Source organism: Physella acuta, unplaced genomic scaffold (genome assembly GCF_028476545.2).
Source record: "Physella acuta isolate Inbredline_101_S28 unplaced genomic scaffold, ASM2847654v3 ptg000224l, whole genome shotgun sequence".
Taxonomy (NCBI): domain Eukaryota; kingdom Metazoa; phylum Mollusca; class Gastropoda; family Physidae; genus Physella; species Physella acuta.
The window spans coordinates 317,501-337,964 of record NW_026731743.1 but is presented as its reverse complement, the minus strand read 5'-3'; the positions used below and the strand labels follow the sequence as shown (position 1 = coordinate 337,964).

The 20,464-nt window shown below is 33.6% G+C and overlaps 2 protein-coding genes across 3 annotated transcripts in view; both read left to right on the top strand.

Moving 5' to 3' along the window:
• Positions 1-592: 592 nt before the first annotated feature.
• On the top strand, positions 593-12,851 carry LOC131937874 (uncharacterized). The gene is made up of 7 exons (XM_059295569.1): positions 593-680; positions 3,350-3,513; positions 4,080-4,302; positions 4,809-5,011; positions 7,340-7,589; positions 8,246-8,362; positions 12,681-12,851. Exons 1-7 carry the CDS (start codon positions 623-625, stop codon positions 12,686-12,688), a joined length of 1,023 nt encoding a protein of 340 aa, XP_059151552.1. The 5' UTR covers positions 593-622; the 3' UTR covers positions 12,689-12,851.
• A 2,997-nt stretch (positions 12,852-15,848) lies between these two features.
• Positions 15,849-20,464, top strand: part of LOC131937875 (uncharacterized) — a 44,073-nt gene continuing 39,457 nt past the window's right edge. The window contains exon 1 of one of the 2 annotated variants that reach the window (XM_059295570.1): positions 15,849-15,943. In XM_059295570.1, coding sequence (XP_059151553.1) covers positions 15,886-15,943 — 58 coding nt within the window. In that variant the 5' untranslated portion in view covers positions 15,849-15,885. The remainder of the gene's footprint in view (positions 15,944-20,464) is intronic. The other variant, XM_059295572.1, reaches the window with a different exon arrangement.

Below are 20,464 nucleotides of genomic sequence, written 5' to 3'. Positions count from 1 at the left end.
CCGGTTATATACTGATTACTAAACACACATGTCATTGCCCTTTACAGATAGGATTTTCACAGAGACCAGTGCAATGCACTGCCGGCACGGCTAGTAATGTATACAATTTCGTTTTTCTAATAGGTATTGATAGCCTATGTTGTATAAAATGTGTTTGGTTTTTAGCTGTTTAGCTATTTCTTTGCTTTGTCACTAATATATTTGAATATACAGTAAATCGCTGAAAAATTGATATAGAACTACAAATTTGATATAATACAAATAAAATTTCATCAACCTAGCTGTAACGGCACTAAAGTTGTCGTGTTCTCAGACACACGTACACACATACATATATAGACATACGGACAAAATTGCAAATCTATGTTTTTCCGACTCAGGGAATTACAATACGATTGCAATATTTTCTCTATACTTTGATTACGAGAAAGTTAAATTACAAGTCTACAATTCACTTGCAACGGGTACTGATGGCTTGTTTTTAAATAAAGGCGTGCATTTTTTTTATTACCCATAACATTGGTGCGCATTTAAAACATTTGCATTGGGTCTTCATTTATAAAAAACGGAAATCATAGAAATAATTACTTCATTAACTTGAAGAAATAGGGAACAAACAAACATGGCTCTGATTACGTTAGCATTAGTATTCCTGGGTGTCTGGTCCATATCAGCACAAGGTAAGCTCATAATTTGGGTATCTAATTCTTTAACAAGACATTATCAATGTTGACAATGTTATACTGTGTTTAAACCTAGATCTAGTGTTGAACATTTACAAACAATGTGTACCAATGGGGCGAAGGCAAAGGAAGATAATTTGCATACAAAAAATGTGAAGAACCTACATACATAATGTTCAACCTTTGTTTTTAACACAATCCCTTTTTTTTTTTAAAAATAATATAGAAATCATTTACATTATACAAATCAACCACATATTGTAAATCTACAGAGGCTTAGCTATTGCCTAGTGTTAAGTGTTAAGGTATACAGAACTAGCGCTACCTTAAGTTACAAAACGTATTAGCGTACGTCTATTAAACCAGCAACACATTCATGTATTAAAACTAAAGCCAGCACTAAAGTAGTATTAATATATTCGTCAGAAATTGCGCGAAATCCAATTAGTGCTTATCTGAATAGACATTAACATTGTTCCATATGCAAAGCATATTTTTCAACAAAAAATTAATATTTTACATTTGTGAAATAAGTACACACTTATTGTAATAAGTTGTAATAAGGCTAGAAATATTCAAACAAATAGGGAATACTTTCTAGCAAATTAATAATAAATAGGAGAACACATTTTAAAATTTGATTAACAGAATGTATGTGCTTTAGTGACAGGGATGTTATATTAAATTATATAAATAAACTACTTACGACTAGACTATACACAATTGAAATAATACTTAAAGGCTAATTAATATCAACACTTACAATACTATTTTAATATATGTCTTAACAATCAAGATGGGACATTTTCAACACATGACTATGGGGTGGTCAATATACTTTGTCACGTTTTGTTCCCTCACCCCCCCCCCCCACACCCTCTAAATGTTTACATAAAATTCAGATCCAGACCTTCTACACATAAAGTTATACTCATCCATCCACAACCACACTTCTCATATATATTGCTATTTTGTTTTTAAAACAAAGATTTATTTTGTGAATATTTAAGTCTAATGTAATCTGCAAACAATTAATATAAGCCAATTGATCGATTATTTTATTCCGAATTATAGAATAACTTTTAATAATGCCGAAACGCTTAAACTCAGTGTGTAAACATAATTGTTTGAAAATGTAGAGCAAAAGCGTGTCATCTTACTTTCTGAACTTCCCCAACGCCCCCCCCCCCCCACTCGTTGTACCAAAAGCCGGAATGTCCCCCACACCGTCCAAGTTGGATGTCTTATATGGAAGCCCACTACAGCATTTTGTTCTTCTTTTTATAAGCAACTCATTGATCAGTCATGCAAACCCAAATAAATCAATTGTTTTGTGTGCATCTCTATTAATATTAGAAGTAAGATTTTATCTCAACCCAACATTTACCCTTCTCTTATCTTCTGTTTCTTTTTTTTGAAATTTCTATTAGTTATAACCTTCTATTAATAAAATATAGTTCATTTCACAGAACGCCTATACTGTTTTGATTAGGAATATAATATTAACAAATGATATATTTGATACTCATTAAAACACAAATGTAAATAATATGCATATGGAAGACTTATATTAGTACACAGTTGTGAATATAGCTGCTAAAACAAAAGTTCTTAAGTTTAAATCAGGATCTTGATCCTGTAAGTTATATCGGATTTAGCACAGCTCTACCTGGTACCTGACTATGGTCAAGGACAGTAAAAGCTGACAATGTGCTGACCATTTAATGTATTAGTATTGAGATATACCAAGACCTAAGTGAAATCTACTTCAGGATATGTTTTTTAAATTATTTTTTACTACACCAGTAAAAGTAAATTACTAAATTAGGAGGTAGTAAATATTAGTTTTACACAAGAAGAAGGCTATCAATAAAGCCTGCAGAACTATAGGATTCGGAGAGATGATCAATTTTTACAATGTGTTCTATGAATGCAGCTGTTTCAGAGTATAAGAACATAACCCAAAAATAAATATCGTCTTTTTAATTAAACTAATTCTGTTTACAAACTTTCAGTCATAAATGTATCAATAAAAATATTTCTCTTAATCAAATGAGCAATATTGAGACTATTTATGTAAGGCAGCGTATTTACATTTTTTATTCCTTTTATGATGTAACTAGCTTATTTGTGTGATTTCTGTTGGTTTAAAAAAAAATTCAATTTTCAATTTTATCACAAACTATCTTTGATGAGAATGGAGATAAGATGACCCACTTCTCACAACAGCCAATCAGTATCTCACATATAGTTTTATTATAATAAAAGAATTTCATTTGTTGGTTGTTTTTATTTGTTCAGATATTTTTCATAATTTTCCCTGATCCATGACTGTTACACTTTTCCTGAATGACTCACTTCTTACTTCCTATATTCAACTTCTCGCCCATTTAATGATCTAATCAGAAAATGAGATCACTAGTATCAAATACACCATTAATAATCATAAATTTATATAAATACAAAAGAAGACATGTTGAATCTTATCATATATTATTTTAAAATGATTTATAACTTTCAAATCAAACACAAATTGAATATTATAATAATTTGTTTGCTAGAATGTTTTAATATATGACACTGTGGCGACGCACAGAAAGGGATTGCTGTTATATGTATATGTGTAACAGCAAACGGGTGCATGTCTAATTTTTATTTTTATTCAGTACTGCATAAATCAATAGTACCAAAAGAAGTTAAGAGAGGTTCAGAAGTTACTGTTTTCTGTGATTCTGATCTTGCCGGTGTCCCTGAAAATGGCAGTTATGATGGCATTTTTGCGTTACAGCTAAGATGGAACAAACAATCCTTTTTCCAGTACAGTACCAAGGTAATTTAGGTAGACTGGATGTAAATATTTAAAAAAAAAGATGATTGGTACTTAAGTTTTAATTGCTCTTGAAATCATAATCGATGGAATTGTTAAATAGCAAATATCATACTTGAATATTACGAACACATAGAAGAACATCACATATAAATGTAAAGAATGGACTTAAAAGTAAACATAAACTTGTATATATATATATATATATATATATATATATATATATATATATATATATATATATATATATGTGTGTATGTGTGTGTATGTGTGTGTGTGTGTGTTTGTGTATGTGTGTGTAAGTTTATGTTTCTTGTAATATGTTCGGAAGTTATTAAAACTAACGGAGTAACAAACATTAAACAACGTATTTAAAATTGTTTTTAAGAGAATAAATGTTTTGGGTTCAACAGCTATTACAAAAAACTTAGGATGAACAAAATAGTATACTATGCAGGTGTATGGGAATACTTTTCTGTAGTATTTAAGATATTAAAATAATACAATAATTTCATCAAAGTATGTTTATTCACGTGAATGTTTTATTGTACGTTGTTATTTTTCCATAGCCTCCTTATGAAAAAACATATGATATAAGCTATTGGTGGCGTACTAGGGTTTCTGGACAGGATCCCAAAAACAGATTAGGATTTTTCGATAGTAAAATATTCAGGCTGGAAATCGATGTGGTAAAAATCACTCCCGATGACGAAGGCGAGTTTTGCTGCTCTAGCTACATCGTCAAGGACAGAAAAATACAATTGGCTTCGGAACGTTGTGAGGACGTTATAGGTTGGTTTCTTTTATTAGGATGTGTTTTGTTAGTACCAATTTTCTTATTTTTATAATATTATTAAATAAAATTTAAATTTACATAAAACCCCAAAAAAAAGCTTTTAAAGAAATTGGAATTTAAAATAATATGTAACATATTGGTATATTTCATTTTTATTCTAAGTGTATCAAAAAGTTTTTGAACATATACTTTATCGTTTAATTGAAACAAGTGACTAAAATTCATATTTTTTTCTTTCTTTGATTAATTACTTTTGGATTTTTCTTAATGTCTACCAATATCATGATTTGTCTTATTCGGAGTGTCCTTTTTTAAATTTAAATTTAAAAACAAAATACATCAATATACATATATACATATACACACACACACATATATATATATATATATATATATATATATATATATATATATATATATATATATATAATTGAAATGTTATGATGTTATGCTGAGTTTAAACTTAGGATCATTGTGTTTTCCTTTTTTCAAATATTTACAGTTACACATCACTCCATATTAGAAGGAATGGTAGATCCACATTTTCCATCAGTCTTGAATTTGACTTCATGTACCCCTGAGTTCGCAGGAATTCCTGCTACAGCAACAGAGATGGAAAACATGTCGTTCTTCTGGCAAAATAAAGATTTCTATCCGAACGAATATTTTTTGTATACATTAAGAACGTATTCGTATCCTGGTCAGGTGAGTGCATGGTTAAAAAACATTTAAAATCAGTATCACTACAGATTATATTTTAAGCTTTACCTAAACAAACGAGTTTGATAAATTAGTATAAACTTATATTTGTATTACTTGTTCATATCTAATATACTTTTTTTTTTACTTTTGTTTAACTTTTCCAATATTTTAAAATAAAATATTTTTAGTATTTTATTTTAATAACCTAACCGTTTGACATTCCTTGATAATCTACCACCTTTTCCCCCTTTTATCCACCACTTTTATTATTTCTTTCACAACTACATTGTAAACATATTGCCGTCCAGCAATACACCTGCTTATCTAATAAATTAAAACAATACCATTATTACAGTAGCGTACGAAGATTGGGTGGGGGGACGTGTTGGTGTGATCAAAAGAAAAAACAAATTATCCCCCCTGGTGCTAACAACCCTAGCTACTGGTCACTATTGTCCTGTCAGAGCGGTCAATCTCTTTGAACGTGTCACCTACTGTCCATCCCTACGGTGTACACTGTAATTATCTAGTGAATGGATGTTTGTGGAATTCTGGCCTAACACCCAACTTCGCTTGTCCTCATTCATATTTCAATGCGTCAAATTTGTTTTTCTAACAATAAAAGTCGATTTTGGTTTGGCATTGTTCATCCGATAGCCATGAAACTTTGGAGAGTTCAATATACCACTCTAGGGATGGGTTCTGTAAAAAAATAATTTTTAATTTCGCAAGGGCGGCGCCAAGGGAGGGTCCGATTTTTCTCTATTTACGGTATATAAAAATAATGAAAGTGACACCGTTTATCCGATAGGCATGAAACTTTGGGGAGTTCATTATAAAACTCTATAAAACTCTAGGGAAGGGTTCTGTAAAAAAATCATTTTTAATTTCGCAAGGGCGGCGCCACGGGAGGGTGCGATTTTTCTCTATATACGGTTTATAAAATAAGTCAATTTTGATGTGACACCGTTATCCGATAGCCATGAGACTTTGGGGGAGTTGATTAGGACAATTCAGGGAAAGTTTCTGAAAAAATTCTTTTTTAATTTCGCAAGGGCGGCGCCACGGGCGGCTGCAATTTTTCTCTATATACGGTTTATAAAATTTCGGGTTCACACCGTCCATCCGTGTACCATGAAACTTCGGGGAGATGATTAGATCACTCAATGGTAGGGTTCTGCAGAAAAATATTGTTTAATATTGCAAGGGCGGCGATTTTTTTTTCTCTATACACGGTATATAAAAAATAAAACTCGGATGCGGTTCATGAAACTTTAGGGAATAGATGAGAATACTCCCGAGAATATTTCTGCGAAAAAGAAAACTAAAGTTTCTTACGGGCGGCGCCATATAGGGTACAACTTTCGTCAATACACGGTTTTTAGAGCGACTAAGTTGGAACTTGGCATCCGTTAAACGAGCGTCCTGCATAGCGAGTAAGGGGTACTACTATATTCAGCGGTAAAACTACAACAGGCTTCTAAAAATAACTTTGTAACGCTAGGAAATCCTTCTGTACAGTTTCGTCACCTTGTGAAAGATGAAAAAATAACTTTTGAATATGAGAAGCCTACTGTAGAGTTTCGTCACTTTGTGAATGATGCAATAAGCATATATTGTTAGACAATTCAGTCAGAAATTGAGATCGAGCGTCTAATAATAGACCATTAGTAACCCTAGCATATTGCATCAGTAAAATCCTGTTCATTTGTGTCAGTTAAGCGAATGACGAAATCTGCATCATTTTAACAGGATACTATTTGGCACGATGGCGCCTGTTAGTTTTAAGGAGTCACGGGTCGAACGCCGCGCCTATGCGGTAGTGTAATCGGGGGCTGGGGGCCCTGAGAGCGCCCCTCTACGTCTCTGACACAGAGGCGGTCACCGAAGTGTGTTGTACCATATTATTTCGGTGAGTGATTAATGTACACTCAAGGTTTTCATGCGGTAGTGTAGGTAAACCCGTGTCCTGATATTTATGATCCAAGAACAGGCATTGTTTACATTTAAATAACTCATTTTTAGAAAAGAAGGTCACGCGTCTAAGAACATATAATTATAATTGATAACGCGTTGGTGAAATCCTAATATATTTCGTCAAACTTTCTTCTATCCCCGCGGCTACGCGCGGGGGTCGGGTACGCTAGTATATATATATATATAAATATAAATAAATATATATATATATATATATATATATATATATATATATATATATATATATATATATATATATATATATATATATATACATATAAATATGTCGCTCCAACTATCCCGAAAACTGGTATACGCCTCTTCACCATTAAATCAATATCTATCTACTTTTAGCACAGAAACCCCAATCTAGTACAATACCCAGACGTAAATCTAATCAAACCTAGAGGAAAAGATCATTGGCACGTGCGACCCGTTTATCAACAGTTGAAGCCCAACATGAGAATGGGCACGCTCGGAACGGGGCTTCTTTTGTTAATTTATGGCCTACTACCCCAAGACGCTGGCTGGTACTGTTGCAGTGTAACTTACTTTGACGAAGCTGATGCCAAACGTTTAGCCCACAGGTGTCATTATTTATCAGGTTAGAAGCCGCCTCTACAAAATATTATTCCGTATTATTAGACCAATGTAAAAGAAACAAATGGCTTTTAATATAAGCTACTTTTAACGTAAGAGAGTCTACATCATCTCGCTGACCCTAAGATAAGAGAGTGCTATGCTGCCTGTAAATTAAAATATTATAATGCAACACTACTTTATTATGTACGATTATATGTAGATGATCATAGAATAGCTTTTAGGACAACCAGAAAAATTCAGAATTTATAACATGCAGGTAAACAAACGAAAATCACTTTTTCAGGATTGAACATTTTCGTCCATTTATATTATAGTCTGTCGTTATGTTTAAGAAAATAAACTGCAAACGGAAATTGATTGTGTGATATAATGGAAAACAACATGAACAATTATATTTAGACATGGCTTTAAATGGCTGAAGCAGAGCCTAGCCGGAAACGGCTAGTGTTGTATAATACACTTTAACACTTAACTTGACTTGAAGAATAATAATGCACTTGACAATTGCAGGCGGATGTAATATTTTGTAGTTAAACACAAATATTAAATTAAATTATTTTCTTCTAAGATAGCATCATCTTGTGATATTATTCCTATTATATTAAAATGTCTAATGCATCTTCATGATATGAACTATATGTATCATGTTGTGTATAGCTTCACGTATTGAAGTCAGTTTTAACTCCAAAAACGGAAGCTCAATCAAGATAGTTACCGAGAGTCTAATCTTCGGGTTGCTGATTATTTCATGGACTGTGCTACACATTTATAGGGGTAATATATACTATTTTGATGTTATAATCAACACTTTGATATATATTTGTATATATATATATATATATATATATATATATATATATATATATATATATATATATATATATATATATATATATATATATATATATATATATATATATATATATAATTAAATAAATAAATAAATATAATATATATATATATATATATATATATATATATATATATATATATATATATATATATATCTATATCTATATCTATATCTATATCTATATCTATATCTATATCTATATCTATATCTATATCTATATCTATATCTATATCTATATCTATATCTATATCTATATCTATATCTATATCTATATCTATATCTATATCTATATCTATATCTATATCTATATCTATATCTATATCTATATCTATATCTATATCTATATCTATATCTATATCTATATCTATATCTATATCTATATCTATATCTATATCTATATCTATATCTATATCTATATCTATATCTATATCTATATCTATATCTATATCTATATCTATATCTATATCTATATCTATATCTATATCTATATCTATATCTATATCTATATCTATATCTATATCTATATCTATATCTATATCTATATCTATATCTATATCTATATCTATATCTATATCTATATCTATATCTATATCTATATCTATATCTATATCTATATCTATATCTATATCTATATCTATATCTATATCTATATCTATATCTATATCTATATCTATATCTATATCTATATCTATATCTATATCTATATCTATATCTATATCTATATCTATATCTATATCTATATCTATATCTATATCTATATCTACATCTACATCTACATCTACATCTACATCTACATCTACATCTATATCTATATCTATATCTATATCTATATCTATCTATCTATCTATCTATCTATCTATCTATCTATCTATCTATCTATCTATCTATCTATATATATATATATATATATATATATATATATATATTATATATATATATATATATAAAAGCAATGTATGTTTGTGTGTTTGTGTGTCCTTTATGCATTACTACACCCCTCATCACATCGCCGTGAAACTTTGGAAAGTTGTTGAGAATATTCCTGGGGAGGTTTCTGCGAAAAAAAATATTTCAAACTCGCAGGGGTGGCGCCCCCACAGGGCGCGATTTGTTTTTTTCTATATACGGTATATAAAAATAAAAGTCGATTTTGGTTTGGCATCGTTCATCCTATAGCCATGAGACTTTGGGGAGTTCATTATACCACTCTATGGAAGGGTTCTGTAAAAAAATAATTTTTAATTTCGCAAGGGCGGCGCCACGGGAGGGTCCGATGTTTCTCTATATACGGTATATAAAAATAAAAGTCTATTTTGATTTCACACTGTTCATCTGATAGGCATGAAACTTTGGGGAGTTGATTAGAACACTCTAGAGAAGGGTTCTGTACAAAAATCATTTTTAATTTCGCAAGGGCGGCGCCACGTGAGGGTGCAATTTTCTCAATATACGGTATATAAAAACAATAAAAGTGAATTGCCGTTACACCGTTCACACGATCGCCATGAAACTTTAGGAAGTTGTTGAGAATATTCCGAAAAAAATATTTCAAATTCGCAGGGGTGGCGCCCCGGCAGGGCGCGATTTGTTTTTTTCAATATACGGTATATAAAAATAAAAGTCTTTTTTTATTTCACACTGTTCATCCGATAGGCATGAAACTTTGGGGAGTTGATAAGAACACTCTAGAGAAGGGTTCTGTACAAAAATCATTTTTAATTTCGCAAGGGCGGCGCCACGGGAGGGTGCGATTTTTCTCTATATACGGTATATAAAAACAAAAGTCTATTTTGATTTCACACTGTTCATCCGATAGGCATGAAACTTTGGGAAGTTGATTAGAACACTCTAGAGAAGGGTTCTGTACAAAATAATTTTTAATTTCGCAAGGGCGGCGCCACGGGAGGGTGCGATTTTTCTCTATATACGGTATATAAAAATAATAAAAGTGAATTGCCGTTACACCGTTCACACGATCGCCATGAAACTTTAGGAAGTTGTTGAGAATATTCCTGGGGAGGTTTCTGCGAAACAAATATTTCAAATTCGCTCGCAGGGGTGGCGCCCCGGCAGGGCGCGATTTGTTTTTTTCTATATACGGTATATAAAAATAAAAGTCTTTTTTTATTTCACACTGTTCATCCGATAGGCATGAAACTTTGGGGAGTTGATAGGAACACTCTAGAGAAGTGTTCTGTACAAAAATAATTTTTAATTTCGCAAGGGCGGCGCCACGGGAGGGTGCGATTTTTCTCTATATACGGTATATAAAAATAAAAGTCTATTTTGATTTCACACTGTTCATCCGATAGGCATGAAACTTTGGGGAGTTGATTAGAACACTCTAGAGAAGTGTTCTGTACAAACATAATTTTTAATTTCGCAAGGGCGGCGCCACGGGAGGGTGCGATTTTTCTCTATATACGGTATATAAAAATAATAAAAGTGAATAGCCGTGACACCTTTCACACGATCGCCATGAAACTTTAGGAAGTTGTTGAGAATATTCCTGGGGAGGTTTCTGCGAAAAAAATATTTCAAATTCGCAGGGGTGGCGCCCCAACATTGCGCGATGTTTTTTTTTCTATATACGGTATATAAAAATAAAAGTCGATTTTGGTTTGGCACCGTTCATCCGATAGCCATGAGACTTTGGGGAGTTCATTATACAACTCTAGGGAATGGTTCTGTAAAAAAATAATTTTAAATTTCGCAAGGGCAGCGCCACGGGAGGGTCCGATTTTTCTCTATTTACGGTATATAAACATAATAAAAGTGAATTGCAGTGACACCGTTTATCCGATAGGCATGAAATTTTGGGGAGTTCATTATAAAACTCTAGGGAAGGGTTCCGTAAAAAAATCATCTTTAATTTCGCAAGGGCAGCGCCACGGGAGGTTGCGATCTTTCTCTATATACGGTTTATAAAAATAAGTCGATTTTGGTGTGACACCGTTATCCGATAGCCATGATACTTTGGGGGAGTTGATTAGAACAATTCAGGGAAGGGTTCTGTAAAAGAAATCCTTTTTTAGTTTCGCAAGGGCGGCGCCACGGGCGGCTGCTATTTTTCTCTATATACGGTTTATAAAATTTCGGTTTCACACGGTTCATCCGTGTACCATGAAACTTTGGGGAGATGATTAGATCACTCAATGGTAGGGTTCTGCAAAAAAAATATTGCATAGCGAGTAAGGAGTACTACTATATTCAGCGGTAAAACTATAACAGGCTCCTAAAAATAAATTTGTAACGCGAGTAAATCCTTCTGTACAGTTTAGTCACCTTTCGAAAGATGAAAAAATAACTTTTTGAATTTGAGGAGCCTACTGTAGAGTTTCGTCACTTTGCGAATGATGCAATAAGCATCTATTATTAGACAATTCAGTCAGAAATTGAGATCGAGCATCTAATAATAGACCATTAGTAACGCTAGCATATTGCATCAGTCACATTGATATTTAAAATACGTCAAATAATTTTTTTACGTGTTAAAGAAAAAAATCCTGTTCATTTGTGTCACTTTAGCGAATGACGAAAGCTGCATCATTATTAACAGGATGCTATTTGGCACGCTGGCGCCTTTTAGTTTTAAGGAGCTAGGGGTCGTACGCCGCGCCTATGCGGTAGTGTAATCGGAGGGTGGGGGCCCTGAGAGCGCCCCTCTACGTCTCTGACACAGAGGCGGTCACCCAAGTGTGTTCTACCATATTATTTCGGTGAGTGATTAATGTACACTCAAGGTTTTCATGCGGTAGTGTAGGTAAACCCGTGTCCTGATATTTATGATCCAAGAACAGGCATTGTTTACATTTAAATAACTCATTTTTAGAAAAGAAGGTCACGCGTCTAAGAACATATAATTATAATTGATATCGCGTTGGTGAAATCCTAATATATTTCATCAAACTTTCTTCTATCCCCGCGGCAACGCGCGGGGGTCGGGTACGCTAGTATATATATATATATATATATATATATATATATATATATATATATATATATATATATATATATATATATATATATATATACATTTTTAAAGCATGACAAAAGTGTCATCCCGATGGCAAACGGAATGACAGACATACTACCTAGCAGCTTCTATTATAGATTTAAACCAATGTAGGTTGAATGCAGTAAATAATTGTGTATCCTGCTTCTTTAACGTTTAATCTTTTAGCTCAAAATACACGCTTAAACTATGTATTTTTTATAACTGTTTTTTTTTAATTTTAGGTAAATAGTTTACTTGTTCCTCGCTTAAACGCCACTAAACAGATGGAAGTCGTATCTACTAGCGATTACACATATTGTGTTATAAGGAAACCATCAAGTTCTAACCATCAAAGCATCGAAATTCATTGTGCACAAAATCATAAACATTAGCTAAAAATAAACATCGCTATTGTTAATAGTACCTTACAAAATAATATAATATAAACGCATTAAAATTTCTTAAAGCATAAAACTCAAGGTTGGTTAACTTCATTTACCGTCATTTTTTTAAATTTCTTACCATGGACATCTATTCCATACAAATTTGTTATATCACGTTTACTTTGATTTACCTGCCGGTAGCATTGATGTAAGAAGTTAATGTTTCGCTGTGGTGGTACGTCGCTGTTGTACAAGTATTTAAAAAAAAATATTCAAAGTAATGCTCAGCTTGTTGTGCAGGCCTAATTATTTTACATCTTGTTTTATATTGTTGAATGTATTATAATTATACGTGTCTCCTTTTAAATGATATTCTCTACCATCAACATTTTTGTGCCCATAACACAGTAGGCTGATGAAGCAGAATCCATATTTTTAGTTATCTTGGCTTATGAAGGGATAGTGTGGTCAGCACTATTCCGAGCCGCCTGAATTTCTGCGTGGACTCAAGAACATTCTACAGACTTGAAACTGGAATCGAACATCCAGACTTTCGGGTTAACAATCTAGCACTTTACACCAGGCTGCGTATGTATATTGTGTGTGAATGCATAGCCTGAAAAGAAAAAAAAATATGTCTATAAATATTTGTTATTCTTCAAAATCAAATTAGGACAAAATACACATTATTATGTTGTTAAATATTAAGTTTTTTTTTTAATTTTCAAATGTTTAATTTTTTTTAATCGTGATCTTAAATATATTTCTTTACAATAGTAACTGCGGTAATTTTCAAGGACATGACAATTTTGAACTATATTTTGTTACTTTTGCTGCTTATATATATATATATATATATATATATATATATATATATATATATATATATATATATATATATATATAATAGCCTCCTTTGCTTATATAGAGATGTTATATTTTGGGTGATGCCTATATAAATATATATACATACATATATATATATACATATATTCCACTGGCTGTTGGAAATCTGCCATGTCGACGCTGCGATTTTATTTCGTGAGTCTCACCCCGAACAAGCGAAGATCAGTCTAGCTCAGTTCAAGTCCAAATTGATTGTTCAACTTATAGCTGAAGCTGGTAGATCACTTGTTGAGAAACCTGTGGATATTGCCCTAGCCCAGCAACCACAGCCAAGTGTGAATTTGGTTACTGACAATCGAACCATTCGGCTAGCCGCTATATTACATATCCCTATGTCGGCTAAAAAAGACCGTAATTGTCATGTCTGTAGTAAACCAGGTGCTGGCAAAAGAACCAGAAATGTATGTGCAGATTGTCCTTTTCAACCATTTTTATGTAAGGAGCCCTGATTTAGAAATTAGCATACTAAAAGTAACTATAAATCTTAGTATGCTAGTTGTTGTCATAAACTGTCTCACATATCATTGGGCATCTGACTTAGCAGCCAATCATAATCATATCATAAACCGTCCAACTGTCCAATCAGGATTCAGGGACTAGCCGGAGATATGCAGAGAACATGTGCATTTAAGGGGAAGGAAATCCGAAAACTCTCTCTCACTTTTGAACTGACTGGCGACTGTGTCTACCTGTAGTTGCGCCCCTTGTGGCGCTTTGGCGGACTATTATTTGTTTAGCTGCTGGCGACATCAATAAGAGAAGTGGAGGTCTTGCTGTGTTGGTACTTCGACTAATCACAGACAAAAGCAGCAGTCGATGTATCGTGTCGATATAATAATTGTGCATCATGTTTTATAGTTAAAATAATATTTTAAACTTAAATACACTTTTTCCACAAAGGACGAATTACACTATGACCTAAATTAGCTAGATTTAGATAAAAGCACTGTTACATCGGACGAAAATAATAGAAATTATTTTATTTTTAAATACCATTGAGTAGAGGGTTTTTAATGGAAACATCTAAGGCACTTAATCAGTATAGGAATTTAATATGTTGTTGTGTTGAATAATATTTTTTTATAATTTGGATTTTATTTCTCTTATAGTTATTGGAAGCCTATGTAATATTAAATGTGTTTGGTTTTTATCTATTTAGCTTTTTTTCCAATAATATAGTTGAAGTGTAGTAAAGCACACTGTCATTTGACCAATAACTATATTAAATAATATTTTTCTCAAACACGTATATCATTTTAAAAAATATAATCCTAAACAAGTCACGTGTAACGGGTACTGATTGCTTGCTTTTAAATAAAGGCGTGCATTTTCGTGTTACCCATAAAATTGGTGCGCATTTAAAACAACTTTACGTTGCGTCTTCGAATTCAAGATTAAAATAAACCGGGAGTGATCTCCCCTAAACTTTCTCGAATATTCTTACATAAAATAACAGGGGATGGGAACTCGGGCTATAGACATGATTTTTAATCCATTTTAAATACTTAAAGTTTTAAAAATAGAATAAAATCTCGTAGACAAATTAATTGCACACCAAGTGAACGCGAAATAAAAAAGCGCATAATAGTGCGCAATATTATTATTACTTTTAAAATTTACATTAGCTTTTTGAGAAATCGGAAGTAGCGTAAAGTACTACTTCCAGTCAACGGAAATGACTCAAAATTTAATAGAAGGTAGAGAATTAGATCTTTTACTTACGTATGAAATTTCATTTATCTATCTGAAATAGTACTCAAGTTATAGGCTTTTGAAAAATTCAAAGTAGGAAAAGTACCACTTCCCGTTATCGGAAATCGCTCAAAAGTTGATACGGATCTACGATTTTGATTAAATACTTATATATGAAATTTCATCAACCTAGCTGTAACGGTACTCAAGTTATCGTGTTTACACACGGACACACACACACACACACACACACACACACAGACACACAGACATACGGACAAGATTGCAAAATTATGTTTTTCCGTATCAGTGAGATGCAAAACGTCGAGATTTGCAAAAATCTCGATTTTTTTTTTTTTGCACGATTACAAGACTTTCTCTATACTTCGTATATACGAGAAAGTAAAAACGGAAATAACAAAACATAAGTACTTTATAAACATGAAGAGATAGGGAACAAGCAAACATGGCTCTGATTACGGTAGCATTAGCATTCCTGGGTGTCTGGTCCATATCAGCACAAGGTAAGCTCATAATTTAGGTCTTTTATTCTTTGACTTGACATTACCACTGTTGATTATGCCATACTGTATTTAAATCTAGATCTAGTGTTGAACTTTAATAAGTAATGTGTACCAATGGGGCTAACGGAAGATAACTTGCATACAAAAATGTCAGTAACCTCCTGAAATAATGCTCAATCTTTGTTTTTAACACAATCGCTTATAAATTTGAAAATAATATGAAAACCTTCGCATCCTACAAATCAAAAAGATATTGTAATTCTATTGAGGTTCAGCTATAACCTAGGGATAAGGTATACTGAACTATCGTTAAATTTAAATAGAGTTAGAAAACATATTAGCGTACGTCCAATGAACCAGCAACACATGTATGATATACAGTATTAAATTTAAGGTAAGCATTAAATTACACTTAATATATCCACCAGATTATGCGCGACATCCAATTAATGCTTCTCTAAATAGACTTGAAAATCGTTCCATTTGTTTCTAACAAGAAAGCATTTTTTTAAATACATATTTTACATTTGTGAAATAAGTATGGAAGTAGTGGGTAAAAAGTCACAAATTTCATTTTTTGGACCTGGGGATGTAAATTGCTAACCTTTTACAATGCTAATGCACCAGATACTAGTTCCACATTTCAGATAACTGTAAGCAGAACCGTTTGGAATCACTGTTCGCAGTATGCCCATGACAGACTTGCAAAATGGTGATTTAGAATTGTGACATTTTACCCAGTGCGGGGTCGAAATGTCACATAATTGGGGTAAAAAGTCACGCACTTTCAAATGTTATATATTTGAATCTAATTGATCCGAAAATACATTTCTTTGCTGTTGAATATAATTATTACAAACTTTACATAAAATTTAATTGAAACAGTAAGTGATTTTTTTTACTGTGGACACGGGAAGATATAACACAGTGCCATAAGTAGGACAGTGGCCAAAATAAAATGTAAAGCTGTCTTTCAGTTAACATTTAAAGAATATATAGACTGCATATTTCACGATGTCTTCAATTGTCATGGCAACTCTTGATGCGTTTTGTCCCAGAAATGTCAGACTTTGTCAGCAAAGTAATGATGTCTGTCTTATTCACAGACCATACTTCGTCAGTTTCGAAGTTTATGAATTTGTTTTTCACATTTTAACTTCATTTAAGTTTTTCAACTTCAAATTCCCCTTATTCGTCCATCAGATTGTTAACAAGTTTACATTTGTTTTGTTGAATGCCTGTGCGTGACTGAGTGATGTGGCCTCCGGACTTCTCAGAGATAGCTTGTCCTTGTGACGTTGCCTGAATGCCTTCAGCCAATCCTCTCCTACAGTTAGGCCATAGTAGATTGAAGAGGCTTTAATGACGTAGTTCAGCAAAACTGTTCTTGTTCATCTGAGCAGATGCGCTTCTTTTGCGTACTGAAGCCAAAAGTTGCCTTTCTCAATGTTGCCGTCTGTTTTGTGCAGCTTTACAGTCGGATGCAGCTTTACGGAGCGGCTTTCCTTATAAAAAGCCCGGCTGCAACTGCCATTTCAGTGGCATGTTTCGTATATGCCCCTCGTGTTTTCTTGCGCTGGTATTGTCTCGGCATGATTCTGTGAAGAAAAAAAGCTAGTTGAACGCCTTTGAATAAATTCAAAAATACAATGTAAACACACAAAATTCAATGATTGCATATGTAATGATTGGAAGTAAAAACAATCAATCCAGACTGACGCTATTATGACAAGAGAAAACAATCATTGTTTGAAAACACTCAAAAAATAAACGATGCAAGCATACTTATAGGATTTAGTTAGGCTAGGTTTGCCTGTTCTCAATACTGGGACATAGGCCGCTGACAAGAGCTTTCCATACGTCTTTGTCCTGGACTAGTCTCTCCAACTGTCCCCAGGTGTATCCGATCTTCTTGGTGTCTTCTTCCAGGTCGCGCCTCCAGGTTTTTCTTGGTCTGCCTCTTCTCCTCCTGCCTTGTGGATTACAGTTGAGGGCCTGTCTTGATATGCTGGATACATTTTCTCTGGAGGATCTCTTCTTCAACTGGCAGTTGATTTGTCTGTTGCCATAGAACATCATTTCTGATGGTTTTAGGCCAGCGAGTTCGCAGGATCTTTCTGAGACATGCATTTATAAATTATTGTATGTTCTTCTTATTTATAGCAGTTATTCTGCATGTCTCAGCTCCATAGAGTAAAACAGGTTTTACTAGCGTGTTGAAGATCCGGAATTTTTTTTCCAAGGGTTAAATCTCCAGAATCCCCAAACATTTTTTTAGTTGATTGAAGACTGCTCTTGCCTTGCCCGTCCTTATTTTTATGTCTGCTTCTGTCCCACCCTGCTTACCAACAATACTTCCAAGGTAGGTGAATTTATCTACTTCTTCTAGGGCTTCTTTTGCTAATGTTATAGGGTTGTTTTTTAATGCATTGACTTTGAGAACGTTACTTTTCCTTCTGTGGATGTTCAGGCCCAGGCATGTAGAGAAATTAGCAACCCTGTTGCATTTATCCTGCATTTGCTGTTGTGTGTGAGAAATATGGACCAGGTCGTCAGCAAAGTCAAGGTCATCCAGCTGGCTCCACAGTGTCCACTGTATACCGTTTCGCGTTTTCTCTGTGGAAATCTTCATAATTCAGTCTATGGCCAGCAGGAACAGGAATGGTAAAAGGAGGTAACCCTGCCTTACCCCGTTCCGTACTGAGAAGTACTATGTAGTCTGTTGACCATGCACTACTCTACATTTCAGACCTTCATATGAAGACATAATAATGTTGAGTATTTTCTGTGGCACCCCGTAGTGTGTCAACAATTTCAACATTGACTGCCTATCCAGGCTATCAAAAGCCTTCTCATATTCTATAAAATTAATATAAAGAGATGAGTTCCACTCTTTGGTCTGTTCAATGATGATGCGCAGGGTAGCAATTTGGTCTACGCATGAACTGTCCTTCATAAAGCCCGCCTCTTGATCTCGAAGCTGGGGATCTATCACTTCCTTCATTGTGTTTGATAATATTCTGTTGAAGATTTTGCCCAGAATGGATAAAAGTGTTATCCCTCTATAGTTATAGCATGCACTAAGATCGCCTTTCTTTTGAAGTTTTATGAGTAGTCCCTCCTTCCACTCCTCTGGTATTTGTTCATCTTCCCAGATTTTCTTGAAGATTGTGTATAGTAGTATGGTGCTAGTTTCTATATCTGCTGTCAGTTCTTGTGCCGGTATACCATCTATTCAGGAGCCTTCCAATTTTTCAGCTTCTTTATAGCTTTATGTATCTCATCTTTTGAAGGTGGGTTGCAGTTGGTGGTATGTCTTGCGTGCACTCTGGTGTTGGTCTATTCAGTAGTTCTTCAAAATGTTCTGCCCATCTCTTCATCTATCCTTCCGCATCAGGTATTGTCTTTTCATCTTTGGTCTTCACTGGCCTCTCTGGCTTACTGTACTTACCAGATATCTTCTTAATTGTATTGTACACGTCCCTAATATTACCATGTGCTTCTTCTGCTTCTCTTGCCAGCAGTTCCAAATAACTCCGTTTCTCTTTCCTTATGCGTTTCTTAACATTTTTTTGTTTCGGTGTATTCTTCCAGTGCTTTTAATTTAGCGGCCCGTGTGCGGCTGTTGTTTAATGTTGCTTTCTTTCTTTTTCTCTCTTCAATAATTTTCACGGAATCTGCTGAAATCCATTCCTTCGTTTGTCTTTTGATAGGGCCTAATTATAGGATTCCGTTGATTAAATTCCCCACTTTGTCATGAAAACAAGAACATGAGGTTCTGAACTCAGTTCCGATAACGATAGTTAAAACAGGAAGTAAACTCCAAGCAGGGTATACTACCAAAAACCATTATTTTCTTGAAGGAATAAAAAGTATGTTCTTCAAATACTTGCTGTGCCTTTTCGCTACTTTGTATTTTCACCCACTACTCCCCTAAAAAGTTCGATAATTATATTAATTTAATTAGTAAGTTAATTCCATCTATGACTAATGACACTTTTGGCTCTACTAATTCATAAATAATCCCCATTATTTAAGATTAGGAGTATACTAAGTAACATATTAAGAAAATTAAGGAGAAACAAAATAAGTAAGCTCTTTACTATTACTCTTCGATGCTGTTATTTCTATTTCTATTCTTAGAGGGCTCAAAATACTATAAGACTAATACTGTACTAGATCTGATTAAACTTAAATTTTTGGATAATAGTCAATGCACTTTCTGTAACATATATTTAAACTAAATTTAATTTTTACAATTTCAAAGTATAGCCTTACTCAAATAACACGGATCACCGGCTCAGGAGTGGTGCTCCCATTAGCCAGGCCGGCCTCAGCGCATCGTACTCCGACTAACTGGCTATTAGTATGAGCTGTGGGCAGCCCGAAGATGTCGGTTTGAATAGTGCGCTTCGGTCGCTTCCCTCCGTGGTTTCTCACTAGGCTTGCCTTCCCCATCACCCGATGCAGGACATCGTCCCACCATCGTGATACCCAGCTTGATCGTGGACGGCCTTCAGC